The sequence below is a fragment of the Megascapheus bottae genome, chromosome X, assembly GCF_031878675.1.
Source record: "Megascapheus bottae isolate mThoBot1 chromosome X, mThoBot2.hap1, whole genome shotgun sequence".
NCBI lineage: Eukaryota > Metazoa > Chordata > Mammalia > Rodentia > Geomyidae > Megascapheus > Megascapheus bottae.
Window position 1 is genome coordinate 30,385,688 of NC_143547.1, and position 26,690 is coordinate 30,412,377.

General features: G+C 48.8%; 3 protein-coding genes across 3 annotated transcripts in view; 1 reads left to right on the forward strand and 2 right to left on the reverse strand.

Moving 5' to 3' along the window:
• Cacna1f (calcium voltage-gated channel subunit alpha1 F) overlaps positions 1-3,150 on the reverse strand; it is a 48,253-nt gene extending 45,103 nt beyond the window's left edge. Inside the window, exon 1 of the mRNA XM_090326819.1 lies at positions 3,126-3,150. Within this exon, the coding sequence (XP_090182945.1) occupies positions 3,126-3,150 (25 nt within the window). The remainder of the gene's footprint in view (positions 1-3,125) is intronic.
• Positions 3,151-5,189: 2,039 nt separating this feature from the next.
• Positions 5,190-18,033, forward strand: Ccdc22 (CCC complex scaffolding subunit CCDC22). Its single transcript, XM_090326867.1, has 17 exons — positions 5,190-5,353; positions 6,370-6,547; positions 10,339-10,471; positions 11,378-11,484; positions 11,620-11,686; positions 11,783-11,961; positions 13,076-13,270; positions 14,351-14,413; positions 14,503-14,622; positions 14,993-15,112; positions 15,205-15,321; positions 15,424-15,525; positions 15,609-15,716; positions 16,399-16,494; positions 16,728-16,787; positions 16,893-16,967; positions 17,575-18,033. The coding sequence occupies exons 1-17, from the start codon at positions 5,304-5,306 to the stop codon at positions 17,686-17,688; spliced, it is 1,884 nt and encodes a 627-aa protein (XP_090182993.1). The 5' UTR covers positions 5,190-5,303; the 3' UTR covers positions 17,689-18,033.
• A 601-nt stretch (positions 18,034-18,634) lies between these two features.
• Foxp3 (forkhead box P3) lies at positions 18,635-26,476 on the reverse strand. The gene is made up of 11 exons (XM_090325710.1): positions 26,251-26,476; positions 25,629-25,733; positions 25,397-25,535; positions 24,928-25,015; positions 24,741-24,845; positions 23,248-23,335; positions 22,966-23,046; positions 20,742-20,892; positions 19,702-19,778; positions 19,011-19,112; positions 18,635-18,828 (listed from the first exon to the last, which is right to left on the reverse strand). The coding sequence occupies exons 1-11, from the start codon at positions 26,452-26,454 to the stop codon at positions 18,679-18,681; spliced, it is 1,290 nt and encodes a 429-aa protein (XP_090181836.1). The 5' UTR covers positions 26,455-26,476; the 3' UTR covers positions 18,635-18,678.
• Between the last annotated feature and the right edge of the window lie 214 nt (positions 26,477-26,690).

Sequence of the window (26,690 nt, forward strand, 5' to 3'; positions counted from 1 at the left end):
GTAAAAAAAAAACCAAACAAAAATAAATGTAGGTGAGAATGGAGTTCAATTAGTATTTCTGGATAGGACTAGATATTTAAGTGAGTTGAGATTAGAAGGATAGAGCTGAAATTGAGTTTTGAGTAGGATTTGAGTTTTGGTTTGGGATTTCCAACTAAATCCATTTCCATTTCCCATGGCCTTGTTTTGGACTCCGTGGGTCAGTAGGTTAGCCAGGTTGAGACCCCTAGCTTTGTAGAAAGTAAGCTATCTGAGTGTAAATCCTGACTGTACTATTCTGAAGCTCTTTGTCATCTTGAATAAATATACCATCTCTGAGCCTTTTTTCTTACCTGTATAATGGGGATGCTAATACTGGCACTTGCATTATGGTGGAGGTACAAGGATTAAATGAGCTCAACATTCAGAATTTTACTTGGCTTGCAGCATTATTCATACACACACACACACACACACACACACACACACACACACACACACACATTTTTTGCAGGTCCTGGGGCTTGAACTCAGGGCCTGGGAGCACTCTTGGCTAGGAATGTGGCTGAGTGGTAGAGTGCTTGCCTAGCATGTATGAAGCCTCGGTTCAATTCTTAGTATCACATAAACAGCCAGAAGGGGCACTGTGGCTCAAGTGGTAGTGTGTTAGTCTTGAGCAAAAGAAGCTCAACGACATAGCCAGTGTGGTGGCTCACACCTGTAATCCTAGCTACGCAGGGGGCTAAGATCTGAGGATCAAGGTTCAAAGACAGCCTGGGCACAAAAGGACCTGAGACTCTATCTCCAATTAATCACTACAAAATTGGCAGTGGGGCTTGGCTCAAGTGGAAGGCTAGTAGCCAGGAGCTGAAGAGCTCAAGGACAGTGCCCAGGCCCAGGGGTAGGGCAGTAGTCTTGAGCTGACGGGCTCAAGGACAGGGCCCAGGCCGAGTTCAAGGACCATGATCCACAAAAAAAAGAAGCTCAGAGACAGCACTTAGACCCTGAGTTCAAGCCCTAGGATTGGCAAAAACAGAAAAGAAAAGAAAAGGCTAGCACTCTACCACTTGAGCCACAGCACCACTTCTGGCTTTTTTTTTCTCTATGTATGTGTTACTGAGGAATCAAAGGCAAGCCTTCTACCAGTACTAGGCCACACTCCCGGCCCTACTCTTATTTTAAAAATTAGGAAATTGAGGCAAAATATTAAATGGCTTGATGAAGTCTACGAATCAATACTCAAAGCTAGGAGGCCATTGGAAGTCATGGCTCACACCTATGGTCCTAGTTACTCAGGAGGTTGAGACATGGAGTGTCTCTGGGTTGAAGCCAACCTGCGCAGAAAAGTTTGTGAGACTCAATTAATAAGCAAAATGCTGGACTGGAGACATGGCTCGAGTGGTAGAGTGTCATAGCTGAGTTAGAACTCATGGTTCTGAGTTCAAGTTTGAGTATCCACACAAATAAACAACACAACAGCAAAACTAAGCAGAAACATTAAACAGTGTGAGTCCTAGAGCCCTTCCAGATCACTATAACCATCAGGTGTGGGTTCTTGTATATGACTTACACTTTTTCTTTTTTTGGTCACAGGGCTTGAACTCTGGACCTGGACGCTGTTCCTTGAGCTCTTCAGCTCAAGCTAGCACTCTAATCCTTGAGCCACAGAACCACTTCTGGTTTTCTGGTGGTTAATTGGAGAGCTGATGGCATCGGGCTGCTGCTGCTTCTTCTTCTCCTTCTCCTTCTCCTTCTCCTACTTCACCTTCTCCCCCTCCTCCTCCTCCCACTCCTCCTCCTCCTCTTTCTCCTCCTCCGCCTTCTCCTCCTCCTCCTTCTTCTCCTCCTTCTCCTTCACCAGTTCTGGGGCTTGGACAGAGGGCCTGAGCACTGTCCTTTGGCTTTTTCCTCAAGGCTAGAGCTCTACCAGTAGAGCCACAGCACCACTTCTGGCTTTTTTTCTATGTATGTGGTACAGAGGAACCGAACCCAGATCTTCGTGCATGCTAGGCAAGCACTCTACCTCTAGGTCAAACTCCTGGTCCCAAATATTTTATTCTGCTTATTTTAATTTCCACTTCCCTTTAGCATATTCCACATAAGATGACTTTTTTCTTCTGTCGTGGGGCTGGTCTAGGGTGCTATCTTGGCGCCCAGTTTCTGTATGACTTTTGTAAGAAGGGTCTGTGCTCTTTCTGGAAAGTCAGAGATCATACTTACTAACAGTACCAGCATCTAGTTGTTGAGGTAGGAGTTAAGTTAGAGTTCAAAATAACGTCTGAGGGGCTGGGAGTTTGGCCTAGTGGTAGAGTGCTTGACTAGCATGCACGAAGACCCAGGTTCGATTCCTTGGTACCACATACATAGAAAAAAGCCGTAAGTGGTGCTGAGACTCAACTGGTAGAGCTCTAGCCTTGAGAAAGTCCAAGGACAGTGCTCAGGCCCTGAGCTCAAGCCCAGGACTGGCAAAAAAAATAACGTCTGAGCCAGGTGCTGGATAGCTTATGCCTATAATCCTAACTACTCAGGAAGCTGAAATCTGAGCACTGTGGTTCGATGCCAACACAGGCAGGAAAGTCAGTGAGATTCTTATTCCCTATAATCACCAAAAAAGCCAGTAGTAGTACTGTGGCACTAGTAGTAGAGTGCCATCCTAAAAAAAAAAAAGCTAAGGGACGAGGCCCTAAATTCAGTCCCTAGTACTTGCACACACACGCAAACAAATCCCAAAACCAAGCTAACCAAGAAACCAATACAACAACAACAACAACCCAAACAAAAATAAAGTCTGTAGCCACAAGTGGGGTTTGAACCCTCAGGGGGAGAGGGTGGTTCTTGTTGATAGGGTTTGTGTTGGGGTGCAATTTGAAGCTGAATTTTGGTGTTAGAGTTGGTGTGGGTACTAGGAGAGGGGTCAGGGTTAGGATTGATTCCTCTCATATTGGAAGAAAGGCTGTGGATGGGACTGAGGGAATATGGGGGAACAGAATCTGGGTCAGGCTGAGTGTCCAGCCTCAGGACTAAGAGGCTGTGTTTGGGACTGACAAAGCTCTCTGAGGGGTAGGCTCCAGGAGGGTGGGTTAGAAAGATGAAGATGGAGGAGAGGCTTGTTCCAAGGGTCTGCAGGGGTGGATGTCTGCTCTCACCTTTCCTGCCTTCAGATTCCGACATCCTCCTTTCCAGGTTGAAGGGCCATCTGCATGTAGCCCCCTTCCCTCCCCCAGCTTTGAGGGAATTAAGGTCATGGGGCGGGGCAATAATAAAGCCAGTTGGGAGTGTAAGCTGGGCACAAATGGGACATGATTAAATGTTTACCAAATAGATATCCATATTTGTCAGAAACCAGATGATAAATGTATGGTTTTTTTTCTAAGAGTATTTGAAATTTGAAGTAAGTCGGGGAAAAAAAAGCTAACATATATGCAATATCTCTGGAAAAAAAGCATCCCATATTAAATATTAAAGGAGACGAAATGGAGAAGAAATATATACCATTTGTTGATTGAAATGCTTAACATCATGAGAATGGCAATCCTTTCCAACGTGATGGAGAGATTTAATGTAATTCTAAAGGAAATTCCAAAGGATTTTCCTGTGGAATATGACAAAGTAATTCTGAAATGTATATTGATGTATGGGAAGAAAAAGCCAAAATCCTTTGAAAAAGATCAGGATGAGTAGATGTCATATTTGATACCAAGGCTCATTATAAAGCTGCAGCAATTAAGAACAAAATATATTTCAGAAACGGAGCCACATATATATATATATATATATATATATATATATGTATGTACATACATACATGTGCACAATTTTGACAAGTGTTTCCACTACTGGAGAGTGGAGAAAAACAGGCTTTATTTATTTTTGCTTATTTTATGCCAGTACTATAGTTTGAGCTCAGGGCCTCACGTTCTTTCTTGGCTTTTTTGCTAAAGGCTGGTGCTCTACCACTCAAACCACAATTTAACTTCTGAATTTATGCTACTTAATTGGTGGTAAGAGATCATGGTCTTTTCTGCTTCTGGCTGGCTTTGAAGAGGAATCCTTAGATCTCAGCTTCTTGAGTGGTTAGAATTACAGGAGTGAGACAGGAGTGTTAGCCTTTTAAATCATGATATAGTAAGTATACAAGCTGAGGTTTCATTGTGGCCTTTCCACACATGTATACAATGTATTCTAATCAATTTACCCCCATCACTCTTCCTCCTCAATTTCCAAAACAGTTGTAATGATTTCCCTCCCTCTCTCTCTTCCTTCTTTCTTTCTTTCCTTACTTTTCTTTTCTTTCTGCTAGTCCTGGTCCTTGAACTCAGGGCCTGGGCACTGTTTGGGCTTTCTCAAGGCTAGAGCTCTACCATTTGAGCCTCAGCACCACTTCTGGCTTTTTTTCTATGTATGTGGTACTGAGGAATCCAACCTGGGTCTTCGTGCATGCTAGGCAAGCACTCTGCCACTAGCCAAACTCCTGGCCCCATCTTTTTCTTTTTCTTTTCTTTTCTTTTTTTTTGTCGTGGGGCTTGGCCCTGGACACTGTCCCCGATCTCTTCAGCTCAAGGCTAGCACTCTACCAGGTTGAGCCACAGGAACACTTCCAGTTTTTCTGGTAGTTAATTGCAGATAAAAGTCTTACGGACTTTTCCTATATGGGCTGGCTTTGAACTGCGATCCTCAGATCTTATCCTCAGTAACTAGGTTTACAGGAACACCGGACTTACACGGTACTTTCTTATTGTACTGTGTGGCAGGCACATAATACAATGTGCTTTACAGAAAGAAAAAAAAATGTTTAGACAGGATCTTTGTGTGTAGCCCATGCTAATCCTTCTGCCTCAGCCTCCCAGGTGTGGGGATTCTAGATGTACTCCACCACACCCCGTTTAGTACATGTTTTAATCTTAGGAAGGAGGTATTAGTCAGTCCCTTATTACCGGTTAATGATTGCAAAGCACAGGGAAGTATTCGCTTTGGTTAAAACTCCAGCTCTTAATTTGGACATTTTTATAGCCTAGAAGACAAATGCTGCCTTAAATAAACCCCCTCTTGGTCGCTCACTTCCCCACCCAGCGAAGTTCCTTTTCCGCCCATTAGAACCCAAGTAAAGCTTCCAGCAACGTTTGCGTCTCAAAGCCTGCGCGCGCACATTCACACCCCGCCTCCAGGCAGCCTGCCCTAGCCCGGCTTGCTCAATGGAACTACACTTCCCAATCCTCCCTGCGCGGCCATCGCGAGTCCCGAGCACCGAGCGGGCTTGCTACAGCTGCATTCTACTTTCTCAGATCCGGTCCTGGACCGGGCCCCGACGCTGAATCGGCTCCACCATGGAGGAGGCAGATCGAATCCTCATCCACTCCTTGCGCCAGGCTGGAACGTAAGTACACCACCCCCACTGAGCTCCAAATGCTTACATCCGGGACTTCAGAACCCAGGACCCCGTTATCCCGGAACCTTAATGCCCGGGACACCTTGATTGACATCTAGGGCTCCAACTTCCAGGTTTCAAAGATCTCTTCCCGCCTATATCCTGACATCTGGGGGCTCCCAAGCTCCCAAGCTCTTTGATCCCGACATGCGGTAACCCGAGCTGTAGGATCAAGACACCCTGAGACTTTACAGCCTTGAAACCTTAAGACCTTGAGATCTTGGGATCTGGAGCTCGTAAGACAATTGCACCTGAAGGACCAGGGAATTAAAACACCACAACCCTGCCTTTCAGGGACTCCCCAAATCCTAGGGGCTGGATACTTGAGAACCTTTAAATTTTAGACCCCGACTATTTGAGGACTAAAAACACCAGAACCCTAAAATCTGGTGACATGAAAAGTGGATTACTCAGACACAGAAGGACTTCTTCATTTGAGGGCCCTAAAAGTCTTCTTTACCAAAATCTAGGGTGCTTGATTTTTGTGTTGTTTGAAGCCAGAGATGTTGATGTCAGGGGATCCTGACATTTGAAACTCTTGAAAATCCCTGTTTCTATATGTAGTCATCTCTGAACCCTAGAAGATCTGTTCTCTGACCTGCAGAGAACATCAGGGCATCCAGAAACATAGAGACCAGGCTAATTAACAAGGTCCTTTCACTTTCTCACAGCCTAGAAATTGGGGACCTTGAAGCACAGGGGAAATTGGAGGTCTCGCTGAACACAGATTCCTTCCTTTCACCATTCTTTTTACATGTGAAGTTTTGGGATTTGAGAATTTCCCTAGTTCTTTGTTTCACATATCAAAGTCCAAGTCACTAACATCTAGGATCTGTTGGAACTTGGGCTTTGTTCCCCACCCTCACTCCAGTTTGATAGCTTCCTCTTGAAGGAATTGTGTAGCCCTGCCTGCTCCCTGTTTCTTGAATACTGTCCAGTGTTCAGCCTGCCTCTTTCTTCTTCAGGGCAATCCCTCCAGATGTGCAGTCCTTACGAGCCTTCACCACTGAGCTAGTTGTAGAGGCAGTGGTCCGATGTCTGCGTGTGATCAATCCTGCTGTGGGCTCTAGCCTCAGTCCCTTGCTTCCTCCAGCCATGTCCGCCCGGTTCCGCCTGGCCATGAGCCTGGCTCAGGCCTGCATGGTGAGTTGTCTTCCTTCCAGGCCACACACTATCTTACTTCCCCCTTTACAAACTAACCAGGCTCCTGGGAAACTTTAGCCTTTCCTCCCTGCCATCTCTCTTTGTGGTTTAGCATTCATTAGTGGTTAAAAGCTTTTGGCCCTGTTGCCAAACTGTAAGGAGTAGTTCAGACCCTAGCTCTACCATTTGCTCTTTGACCCCAACCCTTCTGGGCCTCAATTTTTCTTATCTGTGGAGATCATAAAAATAAGGTTGTGGGGACTAAATGAGTGATCCAGTATATACCCAAGCTTCTCCTAGCTCACACATTTTAAGCTTAGTATCATGACCTCACCCACCTACCCACCCATATTGTCCATTTAGCAGTTCCAGGAAAGGCCCTCATTTGGTCATCTGCGCCTAAACTAGTCATGGTGAGTTGTGATTGGTCCAGCCCATATCATATGATCCCTGTAGGACACTATGATTGGCTTCTCCTTCAGGGTCGTATTTGCTACTTAACTAAAACTGTATCTGCTACATTCTCCTGTAGCAAGAATGCATAGCATGCCTCCAGTAACAGTTCCAAAAATGTGTCCGTGATAGGTCAAATAAAGTACTTTTCCACTGAAATACTCACCCTCCTCGATGTGGAGCTTTGTCCAGTTAACTGTAGTTAAGGGCACTGGCTGGGGGCCAATGACTCATGCCTATAATCTTAGTTAACCAGAAGCTGAGGAAGCTGAGTATTGTGGTTCAAAGCCAGCATATGGAAGACAGTTGGTAAGCCTCTTGTCTCTAGTTAACCACCAAAACCCTGAAAGTGGAGCTGTTGTTCAAGTGGTAGAGTGCCTGCCTTGAATGAAAAAGTGAAAGGAGTGTCCAGGCCAAGTTCAAGCCCCAGTACTGACATACAGAAAAAAAAAGACTTTTATCTACTGTGAGATTTCTGTAAAGATGAAAAATGAGTTAAAGAACTAGGCTTGCTGCTCAATTTTACAGGGCATGTTTTATATGTACAAGGCCCACATGGGAGATAATAAGGTAAGAAGGTAGTTAACATTTTTTGTGTGTCAGTCCTGAGGCTTGAACTCAGGGCCTGAGCACTGTCCTTGGGCTTTCCTCAAGGCTAGTACTCTACCACTTGAGCCACAGCAGCACTTCCGGCATTTTCTATATATATGTGGTAACTTAAGAATCGAACCCAGGTCTTCATGCATGCTAGGCAAGCACTCTACCACTAGGCCACACTCCTGGCCCAAGGCTACCACTCTTAATAACACTTGGGCTACAGCTCCTGGTTTTTCTTTTGGTATATAAGAGTCTCACAGGGGCCTCAAGCGTGGCCTAGTGGCAGAGTGATTGCCTAGCATACACAAAGCCTTGGGTTCGATTTCTTTGAACCACACACACAGATAAAGCTGGAAGTGGTGCTGCAGCTCAAATGGTAGAGCTCTAGCCTTGAGAAAGCTTAAGGACAGTGACCAGGTCCTGAGTTCAAACCACAAGAGTGGCAAAAAAAAGTGTCACAGACTTTCCTGCCTGGGCTAACTTTGAACCTCTATCCTCAGATCTCAGCATCCTGAGTAGTTAGGATTACAGTTGTGATCCACTAGCCCCTGGTAGAGCTAGCATTTAAATAGCCAGGTAGAAGTGATCTGGCTATTTACCTTTGAGCAGCTGGTGGCTATGTAATGAATTAAACACTTCCCACACCCAGTTTCTGTGTCCTGAAGGCAGTAGAGCAACTGTAGTGAAAACATCCATTTAGACAAAGGGCATAGTGGGGTCAGAGTTGTTGACCTTGCCCCAATGCTTGTGCAGTTCTGGCTCTTAGTTTTCTGCTCCTCTCTTCACTCACAGATTCACTTCCATGTCAGGAATCAACTGATTCTTCTGTCTGGGACTCTGGGTGGCTTCTAGAGGCAGGCAGTCCCTAGCCTGGGGCTATGTCCTCAAGGATGGCAATGTAAGGGAGAAGTTAGGTGTTTGGTCAGGCTTGGAGGATTCCTTGTGTTAAGTGCCAATGTGAGAGTGAGGCTTTGCTTTCTCCTCTCGCTTCCCTTCCTGCTCCTTCCCTCCCTTCTCCCCTCCCCCTTCCCCTCTCCTCCCATTCCACCCCTTGTTTTCCCTCTTTTTCCCTCTCATTTAGCTCATGCTAACTTTAGCGTGAGGTAGACCATCTGGCTTTCTTGGTGGTTAAGCTGCATGGAATTGTTTGCCAGCAGCAGGCAGAGAGGGTACCTTTAGCTTAGCATTGCCTCATTTTGGTCCTGTAAGTGCCCTGCCCCTGGTACTCATTTTGTATGCCTAAGCCACTTCCATGTTGCTAGCTGCCACTGTACATACCTTACTTCTGGGGTGAGTTTCTGTAGCCATTGTAACTCTTTGATCACAGATGTCAGAGGGAAAAAAAGACCTAAAACAAAAATAACCCAGTAATGTAGCATATAACCCATACCTTTTTTGGTCATACCTTTTTGGTCATGACCCTTCTAAATAAATACAGCTTACTCTGTGACCCTGTGACCCAGAGCAGATGTATAAATGTATTAAAGATTGCTTTTGAGTATTGTACTTTTGGAATTTTTTTTTTTTGCCAGTCCTGGGCTTGAGCTCAGGGCCTGAGTACTGTCCTATTCTTGGGCTTTCTCAAGGCTAGAGCTCTACCACTTGAGACTCAGCACCACTTCTGGCTTTTTTTCTGTGTATGTGGTACCAAGGAATCGAACCCGGGCCTTCATGCATGCTTGGCAAGCACTCTACCACTAGGCCAAACTCCTGGCCCCTGGAATCTTTTTTTTTTAGATGAAGAAAGCACATCACAGAGAAGTTAATGATTTTTCTTGAGGTCACGTAGTTGGTAAGAGGCAGAGCTTTGGTCTGAATCTAGGAAGTCCCCTTTGGGGTCCATATAACTCTGAACCAACAACTGTGGCTACCTGGTTGCTGATAGCTCCTGCTTGTAATCTTACTACTCAGGAGGCTGAGATTTCAAAATCATAGTTCAAAGCGAGCACAGGCATACAATTCCCTGAGACTTATCTCCAGTTAAACAACGAAAAGCTGGAAGTGGAAGTGGGGCTTAAGTGGTAAGGCCTTGAGGAAGAAAGCTTAGCTAGGACTGCAGGCCCTGACTTCAAGCCCCAAACATACAACTACACCACCACCACCACCAACAACAAACAGACAAACCTCTAGCAGAACAAGGCTTTTTCCCCCTCTATGAGCCTGTCAGTCCCATATAGAACCCTTGGAAGTATTGTCACTATTGTTGCTGGGTTTTGATTAATCTGTTTGTTTTGTTTTATTATCATTATTTTTTTGAGTGGTGCTTGGGATGGATCCCAGAATCTGGCACACTCGTGGCATTAACCATTGTACTTAACCATTGAGCCATATCCTCAACTGTCCTGTTTTATTTTTAGGCACTCTTTATATAATAGGCAGAGTTGCTGTCTATGATACAAACTCCAGATATTTTTCCCAATTTATTATTATTATTTTGACTTTACTAATTATTTACTTCTTTCCATGTAGGCAGAAATTCTATCTTCTCTTTTTTGGCCTTTGAATCTTGATTCATAGTTAGCGAAAGCAGAACTTTAATGTCCTTTCTGGCTCTCTGTTACCATTGACTGTAATCACACTTTGGCTAACCTGGGGAGGGTGATAGTTGGTAAGTTAGTGGGAACAAGTATGGCCTACATCAAAGGGCTTCTAGGGCCAGAGGGTCCTTCCTGCCTGGCTGATAGGGGCCTACTTCCCCAACCCCAGGCATTGCCACCTGATTAATACCTGATAACCTCCAGGATCTTGGTTATCCCTTGGAACTTGGCTACCAGAACTTCCTGTACCCCAGCGAGCCTGATCTCCGGGATCTGCTTCTCTTCTTGGCTGAGCGCTTGCCCTCTGATGCCTCTGAGGATGCAGACCAGCCTGCAGGTACATGGTGACTGAGGAAGCGATTGTGGTCCTGAGGTTGCTGGGTGGAGATGGGAATGTGCTTTGGGGAGAGCTGGGTAGGATTGAGGGGAGGATCAGGGATGGAATGGATTTGGGCTTGATGAGTGGGTACAGTGGAGGGATCTCCCTGACTTCCTTCCTGTCCGCCCCTTGCTCCTTCTACTTTCACCATGTGGGCATCATTGGGATTCCCCAGTGCACCAGGCACTCTGTCTAATCTCAAGGCTTTTGTGTCTGGGTTATTCTTTCCCAGATATCCTCATGGTTAACTCGTTTAGCTGTCTATAGTTTCCTCTCTGACGTTACCTCATAGGCCTTCCTTTAATTGCTTTGTGAAACATTCTAGGCTCCTTTTAGCAATCCTCCTCTTCTTGCTGACCATACTTTGGAAATGTACTTAAAATCCTACTCATGAGGGGCTGGGAGTTTGGCCTAGTGGTAGAGTGCCTGCCTAGCATGCACGAAGACCCAGGTTCAATTCCTCGGTACCACATACATAGAAAAAGCCAGAAGTGGTGCAGTGGCTCAGGGTAGAACACTAGCCTTGAGGAAAGCCCAAGGACAGTGCTCAGGCCCTGAGCTCAAGCCCCGGACTGGCAAAAAAAAAATCCTAGTCATGAACTCTGTCTTCTACTAGCTTGTTGACTGACTACATGAGGATGGGGACATTCCATACTTTGTTCCTACTTTGAATCTAATATCTGATATGGTGTCTAGTGCCTAGTTTGTACTCTGTGTTTGTTGAATCACTGACTGTGAGAATGCTAACTGGATTGATCTGCATCTATAGATGAGGGGTCAGAAGCCATCAGTGTTTTCCTAGAGTGTGTACTTTTGGATTTGTAGCAAGTCACTTGATGATCATTTCTTCCCCATCCCTCCTAGGTGACTCAGCTATTCTCCTTCGGGCCATTGGAAGCCAAATCGGGGACCAGCTAGTTTTTCCCTGGGTCCCACCTCTCCTTCGCACTCCCAAGCTGCAGCAACTGCAGGTGGGATCCCTGATTTCAATCTCCTTTCTGCCTTGCCTTCCCTGTCCTCATTCAGTTGTATGGGTTGTTGACTCTTGTCCTACATTATCCTGGAAATTCTGACTGTGTTTTACCATCCCTCAATACACATAACAGGGCTCGGGCCTCCAGCAGCCTTTCCATGCCACCAGACTGGTCCTCCCTGAGTTGAATTCCAGAGATGGTGAGGCTGAGACTGGGAAGAGGATGGGGAGTAGGGGACACCTGGGTTGAACTGTTGCTGTATGGGAAGGTTGGCTGATTTTGTTCCTGATTTTAGAGTCAAAGGAGTTCCAGACAAGTCGCATGCTGCTACCACCACCCATGCAGGTGCCCCAGCCATCTGGGAGGGCAGCCTCACTCCTCGAGTGCCATGCTATTCAGCTCTGCCAACACATGGGTCGTGATCATGCAGGAGATGAGGAGTGGGTACGCCGGGCATCACGCCTTCCACCCCAGGTACTGCCAGATGCTTGGTTCCCTGCCACGGAGGCTCCTGTTCTCGTGACACCTAGATTTGTCATCTCCTTTTGACCTTCGGCCCTTCCCCTTTTCCCTCTTTGTCTCCTTGCCCCCATCCATGTAATTATTTGTCCCCACCTAGAAGAACACAGGAGTTGGTTTCACTTCTCTTAGATTTTTTTTTTTGCCAGTCCTGGGGCTTGACCTCAGGGCCTGGGCACTGTGTTCTTGGACACATTTTGCTCAAAGTTAGTACTCTGCCACTTGAGCCACAGTGCCACTTCCGGCCTTTTCTGTGCATGTGCTTCTGGGGAATCAAACCCAGGGCTTCATATATGCTAGGCAAGCACGCTACCACTAGGCCATGCTCCCGGCCTTGATTTCACTTCTCAGGGCTTTATTTCCTGTTTTGAAAACTGGAACACTGTAGTAGCAATTTTTTTTGTCGGTCGTGGGGTTTGGACTCTGGGCTTAGGTGTTGTCCTTGAGCTCTTCAGCTCAAAGCTACTGCCCTACCCCTTAAGCCGCAGCCCCACTTCTGGTTTTCTAGTGGTTAATTAGGGATAAGAGTCTCCTGGTCTTCAGTGCCTGGGCTGGCTTTGAACTGTGATCCTCAGATCTCAGCCTCCTGAGTAGCTAGGATTATAGGCGTGAGCCACCACCCAGCTGGAATAACAATTGTGTGCAGTGATCCTGAGTACCAGCATAGTTAGGATGGATTACCTTCCTCCTGGTCTCTTCCAGTTTCTTCCTGTCCCATCCCTGAGTCTCTCATTCTCTCTTAAATCTGCTTGGTGGTGATGCTCATTGTTTCCACATCTAAGTTTCTGCCTGATCCTTTCTTGTCACTTTCTCTATCAGTCCCTCCTCCTCACCCTCTCTCTGTATTCTTGTTTCTGTGGGGAAGTGGTCCCGTCTGTTCCTACTGTGCTCCTAGGCCAGTAGGGCAGGGGCCTGCCTTGGTGGGAAGCCTGATAGGTGACTGATAGGCTGACTTGTCCAGTGGTCCCTGGAAGCAGCAGGGCCTTGGGTGCAGCAGACCTCCAGCACCTTCCTTCCTGTTCCTTCCTGTTCCTTCCTGTTCCTTCCTGTTCTTTCCTGTTCTTTTCAGGAGGATTCCCGGGCTCCTCGGCAGCGGCTACAGAAACAATTAATAGAGCATCTGCGCCAAAGCTGGGGTTCACTTGGAGTTTCCCCACAAACCCGAGATCTGGGAGAGCTGCTGCAGACTTGGGGTGCTGGGGCCAGAACAAATGTCCCCAAGGGCTCTCGCTTCACACATTCAGAAAAGTTCACCTTCCACCTGGTGAGCCTGAGTAAACACAGGGTGTGCTAATGGGGCATAGTTGCTTTATGTATAAATGCCATCCTATGTCTCTACTATTTGGGGGTTTCAGAGGGCTCCCCTAACCTCTGATGACTTTGGTGGAGAAAGGGAAGATAGGTAGACACTATATATGGGGATATGGGGATGGGTACTTCTCTCACAAACCCTACCTTTCCCTACGCACTTTTTTTTGCCAGTCCTGGGTCTTGAACTCAGGGCCTAGGCACTGTCCTTGGGCTTTCTCAAGGCTACTGCTCTACCACTTGAGTCACAGCACCACTTCCGGCTTTTTCCGTGTACATGTTACACAGGAATTGAACCCAGGTCTTCGTGCATGCTAGGCAAACACTCTACCACTAGACCAAACTCCCATCCCGTTTTTTGTTGGTCATGGGGCTGGAACTAAGGGCACAGGCATTGTCTGAGGTTTTTCTGCTCAAACCACTTTGCACCACAGTACCACTTTTGGTTTTCTGGTGGTTAATTGGAGCTAAGACTCTCAAGGATTTTCCTGACTAGGCTGGTTTTGAACTGTGTTCCTCAGTGTCTTGAGTAGTTAGCTTTACAGGCATAAGTCACCAACGCCTGGCCCTAGGCAGTTTCTTTTTTCTTTGCCAGTCCTGGGGGGCTTGAACTCAGGACCTGAGCACTGTCCTTGGGCTTTTTCCTCAAGGCTAGCACTCTGCCACTTGAGCCACAGCACCACTTCTGGCTTTTCTATGTATGTGGTACCAAGGAATCGAACCCTGGTCTTCATGCGTGCTAGGCAAGCACTCTATCACTAGGCCAAACTCCTGGTCCCAGGCAATTTCTTTTTGGGCTTATCTTCTCCTTGATGGTAACCTAGAGGAGCCTTTGTCTTTCTCATAGTCGGAGTCATGAACATTTTTTTCCCTTGGGCATACATACTAGTGTGAGGTCACATATAGTACCTTTACCCTCTAAGTCAGTAGTTCAGTGGGTATGGGTACTCCTTGGGGATGCTTTAGGGTTTTGAGGCTAGGTGATGAGGAACAGGGTCTTCTGTGACAGCCAGGATGCCTCTCTTTTCACTGCTAGGAGCCCCAGGCCCAGGCTGCCCAAGTGGCAGACATTCCAGCCACCTCCCGTCAGCCTGAACAGGTGAGGAAAATGGTGGGACAAAGGGAACTGGGTCCTTTAGCTATCTACTGGATCTGACACCTCTGCTTCTACTGGCCTAGGTTTCCCAGGACTTGAAGGCCGCTCAAGAACAGGAGCTAGAATCTCTTCGGGAACATCTGGAGGGTGTGAAGCAGAACATTGAAGAAATTGAAGCCAATATGAAGACTTTGGGAATCAGCCTTGTGCAGGTAAATGGCTGGGACCTCTGGCTGGATCAGACCGGGCATGGGGCCTTGGGCTGGAGGGAGGCTGAGAAGTTATCAGTAGAGCTCAGCAGATGCTAGAAGGACTTAGGGACCTGTAGAGCCCCTAAAGGTACCAGAAAATGCGTGGAGGCCAAAGCGGATGTAGGGTTGAGGGCTTGGTGGGCCTTGTAGGTGAGTGAGGGTGTGTGGGCAATGGTAACAGAATGTAGGTCTGGATACCAGAGGCATGTGCTCAGGGTCATGAGCATGGCACTGGAGTCCAAGAGGCCTGTAGGCATTAGAGGCCATATAGTGGTCTGTGGGAGCTGAGGGTTGTGGTATGTGACTGGGAGTTGGGTTGCTGGTGTGCCAGGTAGAGACTGAATGTCGGCAGAGCGAGCTCAGCATGGTGGAGCGGGAGCAGGCTCTGCGCCTGAAGAGCCGGGCGGTGGAACTGCTGCCTGATGGGGCTGCCAACCTCGCCAAGCTGCAGGTGGGCCAAAGCTGAGGCTGGGCTAGCCCGGGAAAGGGATGAGGGTTGGATGGGCCCAGCCTATGTGACATGTTTTCCTGACTCTCTGCCAGCTCGTGGTGGAGAGCAGTGCCCAGCGGGTCATCCACCTGGCAGGTCAGTGGGAAAAGCATCGGGTCCCACTTCTTGCTGAGTACCGCCACCTCCGAAAGCTTCGGGATTGCAGGGAGGTAGGTGGTAGGGTCCTGGGTGTTGAGTGTGGAAGGTCTGGTGCCTCTAGGTGGCTATCCTTGAGCTCTGCTCACTGCCCTCTGCCCATGGGCTCCTGGCAGCTGGAATCTTCTCGACGGCTGGCAGAAATCCAGGAGCTACACCAGAGTGTTCGGGCAGCTGTGGAAGAGGCCCGTAGGAAGGAGGAGGTCTATAAACAGTTGGTAAGGCTTGTGTTGGGGCCTTTGGGTGGCAAGGGAAGGTGGAATATAGTTCCTGGGGGAGTGCCTGCCATGTCCCTGTTTAGGTGTCAGAGTTGGAGACTCTGCCAAGAGATGTGTCCCGCCTGGCCTACACACAACGTATCCTGGAGATAGTGGGCAATATCCGGAAGCAGAAGGAAGAGATCACTAAGGTACACCACTGAGCCCTGACAAGTGGGTCACAGGTATCCAGGCATAGGATGGCCAAACAGGGACCTTACACTCTTTTTTTGGTTTGTTGTGGGGCTTGAACTCTGGGCCTGGGCACTGTCACTGAACTCTTCAGTTCATGTTCTATTTTTTTTTTGCCAGTCCTGGGGCTTGGACTCAGGACCTGAGCACTATCCTTGGGCTTTCTCAAGGCTAGAGCTCTACCAGTTGAGCCTCAGCACTACTTCTGGCTTTTTCTATGTATGTGATACTGGGGAGTTGAACCCAGTGCTTTGTGCATGCTACGCAAGTACTCTACCACTAGGCCACGCTTCTGGCCCTGTGCTCTACTTCTTGAGCCACAGCCCCACTTCTGGCATTTTGCTGGTTAATTGGAGAGAAGAGTCTCATGAACTTTTCTGCATGGGCTGGCTTTGAACCCTGATCCTCAGATTTCAGCCTTCTGGGTAGTTAGGATTATAGGCATGAGCCTTTGGCACTTGGAAACATTATACTCTGAAATGGCAGAAATGTTGAGCCACACCCTGACATAGGACAGCCACACACAGTCTACCTTAGCTACATTGACACAGTGTCACATGCCCTGAGTGAATGTGAGTACATGGGTAGAATGTATATGAGTAACCCACTCTTACCCAGACGTTTGCTCATGGTGTCTGCTAGATCTTGTCTGACACGAAGGAGCTTCAGAAGGAAATTAACTCCCTCTCTGGGAAGCTGGACCGGACATTTGCAGTGACTGATGAGCTTGTGTTCAAGGTGTGGGGCACACCAGCCTGGTGGGAGGGTGCGGGTTGGCTGGGTCATTGCCTGTCCATCTGCTCACAAGCTAGCTTTGCTTTGGGCCCTCTGTGAGTCTGGAGGCACATGGTTATTTACACATGTGCCAGGTGGAGGCAGCGGTGGGGGAGGGTGGCCCTGTGGGACATGGAGGTGGCAGGGGAGGTAGGAGTAGCCTGCTGAGATCTTTAAGATCCCCTTTGCCTGGTCAGGATGCCAAGAAAGATGATGCAGTTCGGAAGGCCTACAAATATCTAGCTGCTCTACATGAGGTGAGAGGAACAATGTGCTCCAAGGGGTGAGGTGGGGAGGGTGAGGGGTGGCTAAGGAGGGAGGGGCCAGCACAGGTACAAACATTCTGCTTCTGCTGTCCCCAGAACTGCAGCCAGCTCATCCAGACCATTGAAGACACAGGCACAATTATGCGGGAGGTTCGAGACCTTGAGGAGCAGGTAAGCCCAGGGGACTGGAGGGGAAGCATGACAGGCCAAGGGACAACTCCTTGCTTTATGCTGAGAGAGGTTGTGGGACATGATAGCCTACAGCTAGTAGCTTAGCTGTCTTTCTTAGTGCCTACACTTGGTACCTGGGACCAGCCAGTGGTCTATTCTGAGTCCTTTCTGCTTCTACCCTTAGGGCTCTCATGCCTATCATTGTTGTTGTTGTTATTTTTGCGCCAGTCCTGGGCTTGAGCTCAGGGCCTGAGTACTGTCCTTGGACTTTCTCAAGGCCAGAGCTCTATCACTTGAGCCACAGCACCACTTCTGGCTTTTTCTTTGTATGTGGTACAGAGGAATCAAACCTGGGTCTTAGTGCATGCTAGGCAAGCACTCTACCATCAGCCCAAACTCCTGGCCCCACTCAGGCCTGTCTTCCTGACAAATGGCAGCAGTTGTGACTTGGGGATGCTTTAGATGAGGGGAAAGATATGTGGGAAGGAGCAAGCCAGTTTAGGGGGAGGAGAAGGGGTGCAACATGGCTCTACTGGAGAGGGAATGGTCAACAGGGGGTGGGGAAAGGGGCCCCGAGATTGTGTGTGTATGTCCCCCATTACCTTAGATCGAGACGGAAATGGGCAAGAAGACTCTCAGCAACCTGGAGAAGATCTGTGAAGACTATCGAGCCCTTCGCCAGGAGAATGCTAGCCTCTTGGGTCGAGTCCGGGAGGCCTGAGGATTCCTGATGGAGGTTTCCCCATAGCCACAGGCAGAGATTTGGGCTGTTGGAGGCAATGGCTAAGAACTTGCCCTAGCTCTTTCCTATGTTTATCATTCAGTACCTCCTGCTGGGACGCAGACATCTGTCCATCTGGCCCCAACCCTGATTGGAGTGATTACCCAGCTTATTAGGGGCTCAGCTGCAGTTTATTGGGTGGGCACTTGGGGAAAGAAGGCATGGATCCCAAATAAAGGAGGGGCTCTTCTGTAGTCCAGGCTGAGGCATGGATTGGACCCAGGACATAGGAGGGAGGGGGAAGGCAAGGGAAATATGGGGTACATTATGGCCAGTCAATGTACATCTTCATGGGACTGTGGGGGGGAGGGTCTCGTGTGCACATGTGTGCACATGTATGAGATATGCAGGGGAGTTCTACAGGATGAGTCTGTGACTGGGCATATGTATTAGGAGCTGCATGAGACTGTGTATGACCGGTTATGTGTCTGTGTGGCTTTCTAGGACCTGTGGTCCCGAGGGTACAGATGCTGACCCATATGTGTGGATCAAGAGGCTGGGTGGGTGGGTGTTTAGGGTCTGTGAGTTGGACAGTCTTTGTGTGTCAATGCAGCTTTGAGGGCTCTTGAGGGTATGCAAGCTGGCATGGGAGGATCATAACTGTGTCTGTCACTTTTCCCACCCTGAGGCCATCTGTGAGTATCTGAGGCGGGCTGTGTATGTGACTGGGTTCAGGGCTCTGTTTGACTAGAGGGTCCAAGCCTGGGGGCTGAGGTTTGGGGCTAGAATTGGCCTGGGATCCCTCTGAATATTCATGGAGTAGAAGGTAGGATCCAGGATGGCAGCCAAATTGGGGAGCAGACACTCTGGAAGGCAAGGTTGTGGATACTTCCCTTCCTGGTTTCTGTAGGTCTGTCCCCCCCACCCCCATCACTTCTTCCCCTTTTGGCCCCCCCTGTCTTGTCTTTCTTCCTTTCCATGGTTGTGAGATTAGGGGCCAGGTGTAGAGTTGGAGCGCCTGCTGGGCCTCTGACACCTTTTCTTGCGGAATTCAAACTCATCCACGGTCCACACAGCTCCCTTCTCACTCTCTACCCGCACAAAACACTTGTGCAAGCTCAGGTTGTGGCGGATGGCGTTCTGTGGAAGGAGGACCAGCCCGCGGGGCCAGCAATCAGTTACCTACTCAGGGTCACAGACCTGGTCATTCCCAATTTCCTGCACCTTCCCCATATGCCTGAGAGCCCAGCCCCAGGTCTGCCTGCTGCTGTGCTGTGGTACTTGAGACCACACCAGCCACCAGCATCTCCAGTGGCACTCACCTTCCAGGTGGCAGGGTGGTTTCGGAAGAAAGCAAACATGCGTGTGAACCAGCGGTAAATTTCATTGAGTGTTCGCTGCTTCTCAGGAGCCTCCAGGATGGCCTAGATGTTGGAGTGGGATGAAGTGAGGAGAGTGTCCCCTAAAGTCAGGGCTGAGAGGGATAGTCCATCCTGGGCCCCCCTGTACTGGTGGTGGAATTACGGAGGCAGGGGAAGGATGGGGAAGATGATGTTATGTGATATGGGGAATGGGGTAGACATATGGAAAAGGGCCCATTTAAGCTCCGAATTGGGCTTGCATTGGCCTGGCTGGTAGTGTTGGTCTGGCTTCAGAGACAAGTCTGGTGTGAAGCCAGCAGGAGGGGTCATACTTGCAAAATGGCTTGGGATTCCTCAGAGGGAGGTGGCAGTTGAAGAGGCAGACCCCTCCTCACTAGGGATTGAACTCAGAGCCTGGATGCTGTCCCTGAGCCTTGTGCACAAAGCTGGTGCTCTACTACTTGAGCCACAGCTTCACTTCTGGCTTTTTTGTGGCTAATTGGAGGTAAGAGTCTCACAGACTTTCCTGCACAGGTGGCTTTGAACCACGATCCTCAGATCTCAGCCTCCTATGTAGGTGTGAGTTATGAGTGCCTGGCTCCCCTCTCCATTTTCCTTTCCTCTCCTGGGGACCTGAACTGCCCTTGCTTACCCAGCGGATGAGGGTGGCATAAGTGAAAGGTGGCCGCATATTGTGGAACTTGAAGTAGTCCATGTTGTGGAAGAACTCTGGAAGAGGGCAGGGAGGGAGTCAGGCCCCATCTAGGACCCCCTAACTCTCTTTCCACTCCCTACCATTGACTGCAGAGTATCTGACATAGTATGTCTTTGCTCCGTATCACTCTTGCCCACCTGGTCCTCCCCAAGATTGAAAGGAAGTATTTTGCCCACATGAGCAGTAAAGTGGCACAGCCAGGTTCTGATCCTTGTTAAACCCACAGCCCAGTTCTGGACTGGGGAAGAGAGATTGGTGACCTTGGTCAAATCCATCCAAGAGAAGGTCCATGGGAATTACTTAGCTAGATCCTTCCCTTCTTTTTTAATTTTTAATTTTCCCCCTTTTTTTGGTGCCACTGCTGGGGCTTGAACTCTGGGCCTGGGCACTGTCTTTGAGCTCTTCAGCTCAAGGCTAGAGCTCTACCCCATGAGCCATAGCACCACTTCCAGTTTTCTGGTTGTTAATTAGAGATAAGAGCCTCAGGGACTTCTATGCCTGAGCTGGCTTTGAACCTCAATCCTCAGATCTCAGCCCCTTGAGTAGCTAGGATTACAGGTGTTTTCCACCAGCACCCAGCTGGATCTAACAATCTCACGGACTATTCTTTCTGAAATTGGCTTTGAACCATGATCTTCAGGTCTTATCCTCTTGAATAGCTAGGATTATAGGCATGAACCACTGGCTCTTGGCCTACATCCTTTCTGATAACCACATTGGAGCAACCCATTCCCAGAATGGTTGAGGTATGGCTCCAGTCCTCTCAGGAGACAAGGTTAGGGCTAGATATTTGGGACCATAATGGGTGTCCAGTCCACGGAAATCCTGAAAAGCATTGGCAAGCAGTTAATGTCCCTAAGCTGAGCGATGGTAACGGTAGTAACAAGGGGCAATATGGAGTGCCTTTGCACCTTCCCCCAGATCCTAGCTGGGATTTGGAGCTTGGAGTAATTAGTTAGGACGTGGATTACTCTTACCTGGGAAGGTACTGTTTCCATGGCTACCCCAGAGGTGCCTCCGCACAGCAAACAGGCTATCTGAAGCATCCTGGGGTCCTGACCAGGCTGGAACAGTGCTGCCCTGGGTGCCAGAGGATACAATGCAGCATGGGCCCTTGTCTGATGGTTCCTAGAGAAAGCAGAGTCAGGGACTGGTGACTTAAACTTCATCTTTTTGTTTTGTGTTTTGTTTGGGTTGAGTGGGACTTGAACTCTGAGCCTGGATGTTGTCCCTGAGCTCTCCAGCTCAAGTCTAGTGCTGTACCATTTGACCCACTACTTCTGGTTTTCTGGTGATTAATTGGAGATAAGATTCTCATGGACTTAGATTCTCAAGGCCCAGACTGGCCTTGAACCGAGATCCTTAGAGCTCAGCCTCCTCAGTAGCTAGGATTACAGGAGTGAGCCACCGCACCTGGCCTTTAAACTTCATCTTATTTTATGTTGTATTTTTGGCAGTACTCCAGTTTTCTGATAGGGCTTCCCTTTTTCTTGTTATTTAATTTTGTGCAGGTACTGAGCTTGAGCTCTCTTTTTACCACTTGAACCACACCTCCACTTCCAGGTTTTTCAGTGTGCTGGTACTGAGACTTGAACTCAGGGCCTGGGTGCTATCCTTGAGCTCTTTTGGTCAAGGTTAATTCTCTTGAGCCACAGCCCCATTTCTAGCTTTTTCTGATTAATCAGGAGAACCTCTTGGACTTTTCCTGCCAGAGCTGACTTCACGATCCTTAGATCTCAGCCATTTTTGTAGAGAGGAGTACAGGAGCAAGCCGCCAGTGCTCAGCTACTTCCAGGATTTGCTGATTAATTGGAGATAAGAAACTCTTGGATTTGTCTGCCAAGACTGACTTGGAACTTTAATCTTCTGATTTTAGTTCTCTAAGAAGTTAGGGAATAAGTAGGTGTTAGCCACTGGTGCGCCTGGCTTGTATTTCTTCTCCCTCTCTCTCCCTCTCTCTCCCCCTCTCTCCCTCTCCTTCCCTCTCCTTCCCCCTCCCTCTCCCTTTCCCTCTCCCCCTCCCCCCCCTCATCTCTGGGCTTGGACCGAGGGCCTAAGCACTGTCCTTGAGCTGCTTTTGCTCAAGACTAGCACTCTACCACTTGAGCCACAGCACCACTTCTGACCTTTTCTGTTTCTGAGGAATCAAAGTCAGGGCTTCATGCATGTTAGGCAAGCACTCTACCACTAAGCCACATTCCCAGTCCTTGCCTTTTATTTACTTAACTTTAAACAATGTCTTACTCTGTTGCCCAGGTTGGTCTTGAACTTTAGTGCTCAGTAATCCTCCTTAAGCCTCCTGAGTAGCTGAGATAACAAATGGGTGAGACTGCCAGGCTTAAAACAGTGGCTTTATCATTTTTAGTGTTTTTTTTTGAGGTGCTGGAAGGAAGAATCCTTGTGCATGCTAGGCCATCAGTTTACCTGTAAGTTACAACCTCAGCACCTCCCCTTTGTTTGAGTTAGGGCTTTGCTATGTAATCCAGGCTGGCATCGAACGCACAGTCCTGCTTTAGCCTGAATGTTGGGATCACAGGTATGTACTACCACACTGGGCCTAAATAAGTATTGCTAAGAAGAAGAGTACCTTCTTTATTTTAGTCTGTGTCAGAATCCACAAAGCAATGTAGGTTATATTAGAGTACAGGGATGTGTTGTCACTGATGCTGGGACTGAATTAGGCTCTCCTAGCACTGGTACCCAAACTGTCTCTTACTGAATCAATCACACCTTCCTGGCCTCAATTCTCATCTGTGAATTGGGATAATAGTGATAGCTACCTCATAATGGTGTCAGGAGGCTTGAATAAGCTAACACTAGCAGAATATTCAGAGATGGTGCTGGTTTCACAGGCATGTGGCCAATGGGGGTCATATGTGAACCCACATTTCAGTGGTCTGGGGTTCCTTTCTTGAGATTTGAACACAGATCCCTGCCTTGTCCTTTTGTACCAGGCCTGGTGGGCTATGTACTTCATGCTGTGGGAACAACAGTCTGCTTTCTGTGAATGGCTGGCTGCTTTTCCCTTGAAAATACAGAATCACAGTGATTGGAGGGTCAGAGTATGTATAAGATGGGGAAGCTCTCTAGCTCAGGCATGTAAGGAAAAGGGCATGGCTCGTACACCTCAGGGTCTATGTGAAGAGACATCTGCTTTCCTGCCCACCAAGTCCACTGCCTAAGGGATCTGGGGTGGCTCACCGCAGCTGGAACCTTGGTCAGTGCCATTTTCCCAGCCAGGTGGGCCTGCATAGCGCCCAGCTTCTTCTTCTCCAGCTCCAGCTGTAGGGATAGGCATAGAAGCAAAGGCTCCACCTGGCCTTCTTTTGGCCACATCTTTTTCTAGGCTTTGGCTTTCCTCGGGAGCATCCCCTTCTCCCTCCCTGTTTAGGAAGCTTCTGCCCTAGGTGAGTCTGGTTCTTGGCACAGGTGGGCCTACTGCTCACCCACCGTCCTCCACCCCCCACCATCTGTCATCCTTACCTGTTGTTCCAGAGACTGCACCACCTCTTTCTGGAGGAGACACTGTGCTCTGCCCTTCTCATCCAAGAGGTGGTCGGCCTGGCAGTGCCTGAGTAGAGTGAAGAGTCCACGTAGCTGGTCACAGCAGGCCTGGCCTCTTGCTTTAGTGCTCAAGTTGAGCATAGCCCAGACTCCCTGGGAGGCCTGTCCTCAGAGCCTTAGCTCCCCTCCACTATCTCCCTCAGGCTGTTTCTCATTCCACCTTCTTTCACCATCTGCTCTAGTTACTTACTGCCTGCCAAGCCTGAGCTCATCCCTTGAACGTGGCCAGGGTGTGGAAGATGATGTGGGCAAGGTGGTAAGAGTGGAAGGGGTATTACACGTGTAAGGGACAGCCTGTGCAAAGGCCCTGCTGTGACAAATTGCTGCTAATAGGTATTAAGGAGAAGCAGAAGGGTGTGAGTGTGTGTGTGTGTGTGTGTGTGTCTCTCTCTCTCTCTCTCTCTCTCTCTCTCTCTCTCTCTCCACACACACACACACACACACACACACACACACACACACACACACACACACACACACACACAGAACAACAAATAAGGAGACAACATCAGCCATCTAGAGAAGCTGGGGCTTTGGGAATCAATAATGTAGTCTTTTGGCGTGAGGGATAGGAGGGCAAAGCAGTAGTATAGATGTTGAATTCTGCCTCATTGGCTTAAAAATCCCCCCCTCTGACACTTAGGAACTGAATGGCCCTGATCAAGACACTTACCTTGTTTGGTTTCAGTTCCTTTATCTATGAAATGGAGGTAAATAGCAGCACATACCTTTAGTATTACGTTTGTTACATGAATAAGGAAACAAACCTAGAGAAGCTTTGATACGTGTCCAGATTCACCCAGCCAGGAGTGATGAAGATAGGATTTGAGTCTAGGCTTGGCTTTCTTCTTTTTTTTTTTCTTGGTCATGGGGCTTGAACTCTGGGCTTGGTCACTGTCCCTGAGCTCTTCAGCTCAAGGCTACCACCCTACCCCTGGAGCCATAGCCCCACTTCCCCTTTTCTAGTGAAGATAAGAGTCTTGCCGTGGGCAGGGAATTTGGCCTAGTGGTAGAGTGTTTGCCTAGCATGCACGAAGTCCCGGGTTTGATTCCTTGGTACCTCATACATAGGAAAAAGCCGGAAGTGGTGCTGTGGAACAGGTGGTAGAGCTCTAGCCTTGAGAAAGCCCAAGGACAGTGCTCAGACCCTGAGTTCAAGGCCCAGGACTGGCAAAAAAAAATCTCGCCATCTTTAGTGTGCAGGCTGGTTTTGAACTTTGATCCTCGGATCTCAGCCTCCGGAGTAGCTAGGATTACAGGCGTGAGCCACGGCGCCTGGCTACTTCTTCTTTTTTTTTTTTTTTAAATCTTACTACTAGTTATCTGGAGACCGCTTGAGTTGCAGCTTGCACTCCAGATTCTATCTGCCAACCAGAAAATCCCCTGTACCAGGATGGGCCTGGGCCACTCACTTGAGAAAGTCCTCTTGTTCCTCAAATATCTTCTCACATCCCGGCCACTTGCAGACCCCATTTGCCAGCAGTGAGTAGGGCCCTGAAGCCGTGCCTGAAAGAGTGCTGATGGGGGGCAAACAACCAAGGGTGTTAAGACAAGTGGACAGTCAAGGTGGAAAGGTGATTTCTGGCCCTGCCCACTCACCTGTCCTTCCTGGGTGCACCTGGGTTTGGGAAGGTGCAAAGCAGGGCTGGTTCCCTGGATACCCACTCCAGACTGGCCACGTTGATGCCTAGGGGTTGGTGACATGGCATTTTTCATTGTTGTGGGCTGGGCTACAGCTCTCCCCATTTTGAATCTTGAAGACACTCCCAGGAGACCCAACAGTTCCAACAGTGTAAGACTTCTGGCAGAGCAGGTCTTAAGACAGCTTTTGGCAAATGTTGACATTTTGACTGCACCATACAGATCTGTGGTTCTGTGATTTTGACATTCTGTGTCTGACTTTTTTTTTTTTTGGAGGCTGGAGTTTCCATGTCTCTTTAAGATTTGACCCCCCCTTCCCCAGACCACTAGAGAGCTGCAATTCAGAACCATTAAGGTTGTGCAAGGCTCTGGGGACTTGAAGGGGGGGGGACTTTTTAAAGACACGGAGTATGGGCTAAGGTGTTACCAGGTGGCAGGCCAGGCCGAGCCTTGAGAGAGAAGACCCCAGTGGTGGCAGTGGGTGGTGGGAGACTGATCATGGCTGGGCTGTCCAGTGGGCGCACCTGCAGCACAGGAGTCCGGGTATGGGCATCCACTGTGGAGAGCTGGGAGACACATAGAAGCCACAGCTGAGCCTGGCTCAGGGCCTTTTCCCATAGTTCTCTGCTCCCTTCTCCTGATCAGTGCAGGATTCCTACCTGGTGCATGAAGTGTGGTCTATCCTGGAGAAGTGCTTGCAGGTGAGGTGAGGGGCCCAGTCGGGCCCCAGATGGTGCCACCATGACTAGGGGCACTGTGGGCAGCTGGAGGGAGAAAGCAGGTGCCATGAGTTACCAAGCTCATCCTCACTGGTCTGAAGTGTACTTCATATGTATTTCACCACAGCCGTCATGGGAGGGACTATGATCATACCCAGTTTACACATGTGCAACCTGAGGCTCACAGAGGGGAATAACATTTTAAGACCATGGTTCAAAGTGGTAGAGTTGACCTCAATCTTATCTCAATTTTTGGGGCCTCATTATCTCCTCTTGTCCCATTGAGATGAGGACACATGCCTATGCCCATAGGACCATGCTAGCGTCTCCTCTTTTCCTGAGACAGAGATTGGGTGGTCGTGGAGAGCCTCGAACTTTTTGAGGCCTAGCAAATGGGGACTTTCTTGGCCTTGAAACATCTGCATAAGTCACAGACTTGCTGCCTGGGACCCAAAACCACTTCCTGTGCCCCAGCCGCCCCCCCTCCCACCCTGTGCCATGGTAAAGGTCGGCACCTATAGACCCAGGTACCCCACCCTGTCTGCCCCATCCTGTGCCTCACCTGCAGCTGTGATGGTGGCAGGGGGTTCGAGGAGGAGGCATGGGTCCCATCTCGTAGGTCCCAACCCTGGAAGATTCCTCCAGGGCCTCTGGCCCCCAGGTGATCAGAGGTCTTGGGTGCAGCCTTCCAGCTGGAAGAGGCAACTAGTGATGGGTCGAGGGCCAAGGAAGGGGCCGTGGGTTTGACTGGCCTAGGGTTGGGCATTGGGTCCTTGTTTAAGGGCAGGCTGCAGGGATGATAGGAAGAAGGAATCACATGTGTTAGGGGTGGTGCGAGATACTCAAGTACCTGGACCACATGGCTGGCTGTCTGGTCAGAGCACGTGTTGTCTTAGGTGTCCCAAAGGTCCATATCACCACATTCCATCCAACTCTGGCTCTTCCTACCATCCATGTGCACACACACACACACATACGATTACTTTGTTCACTGGCATGCAC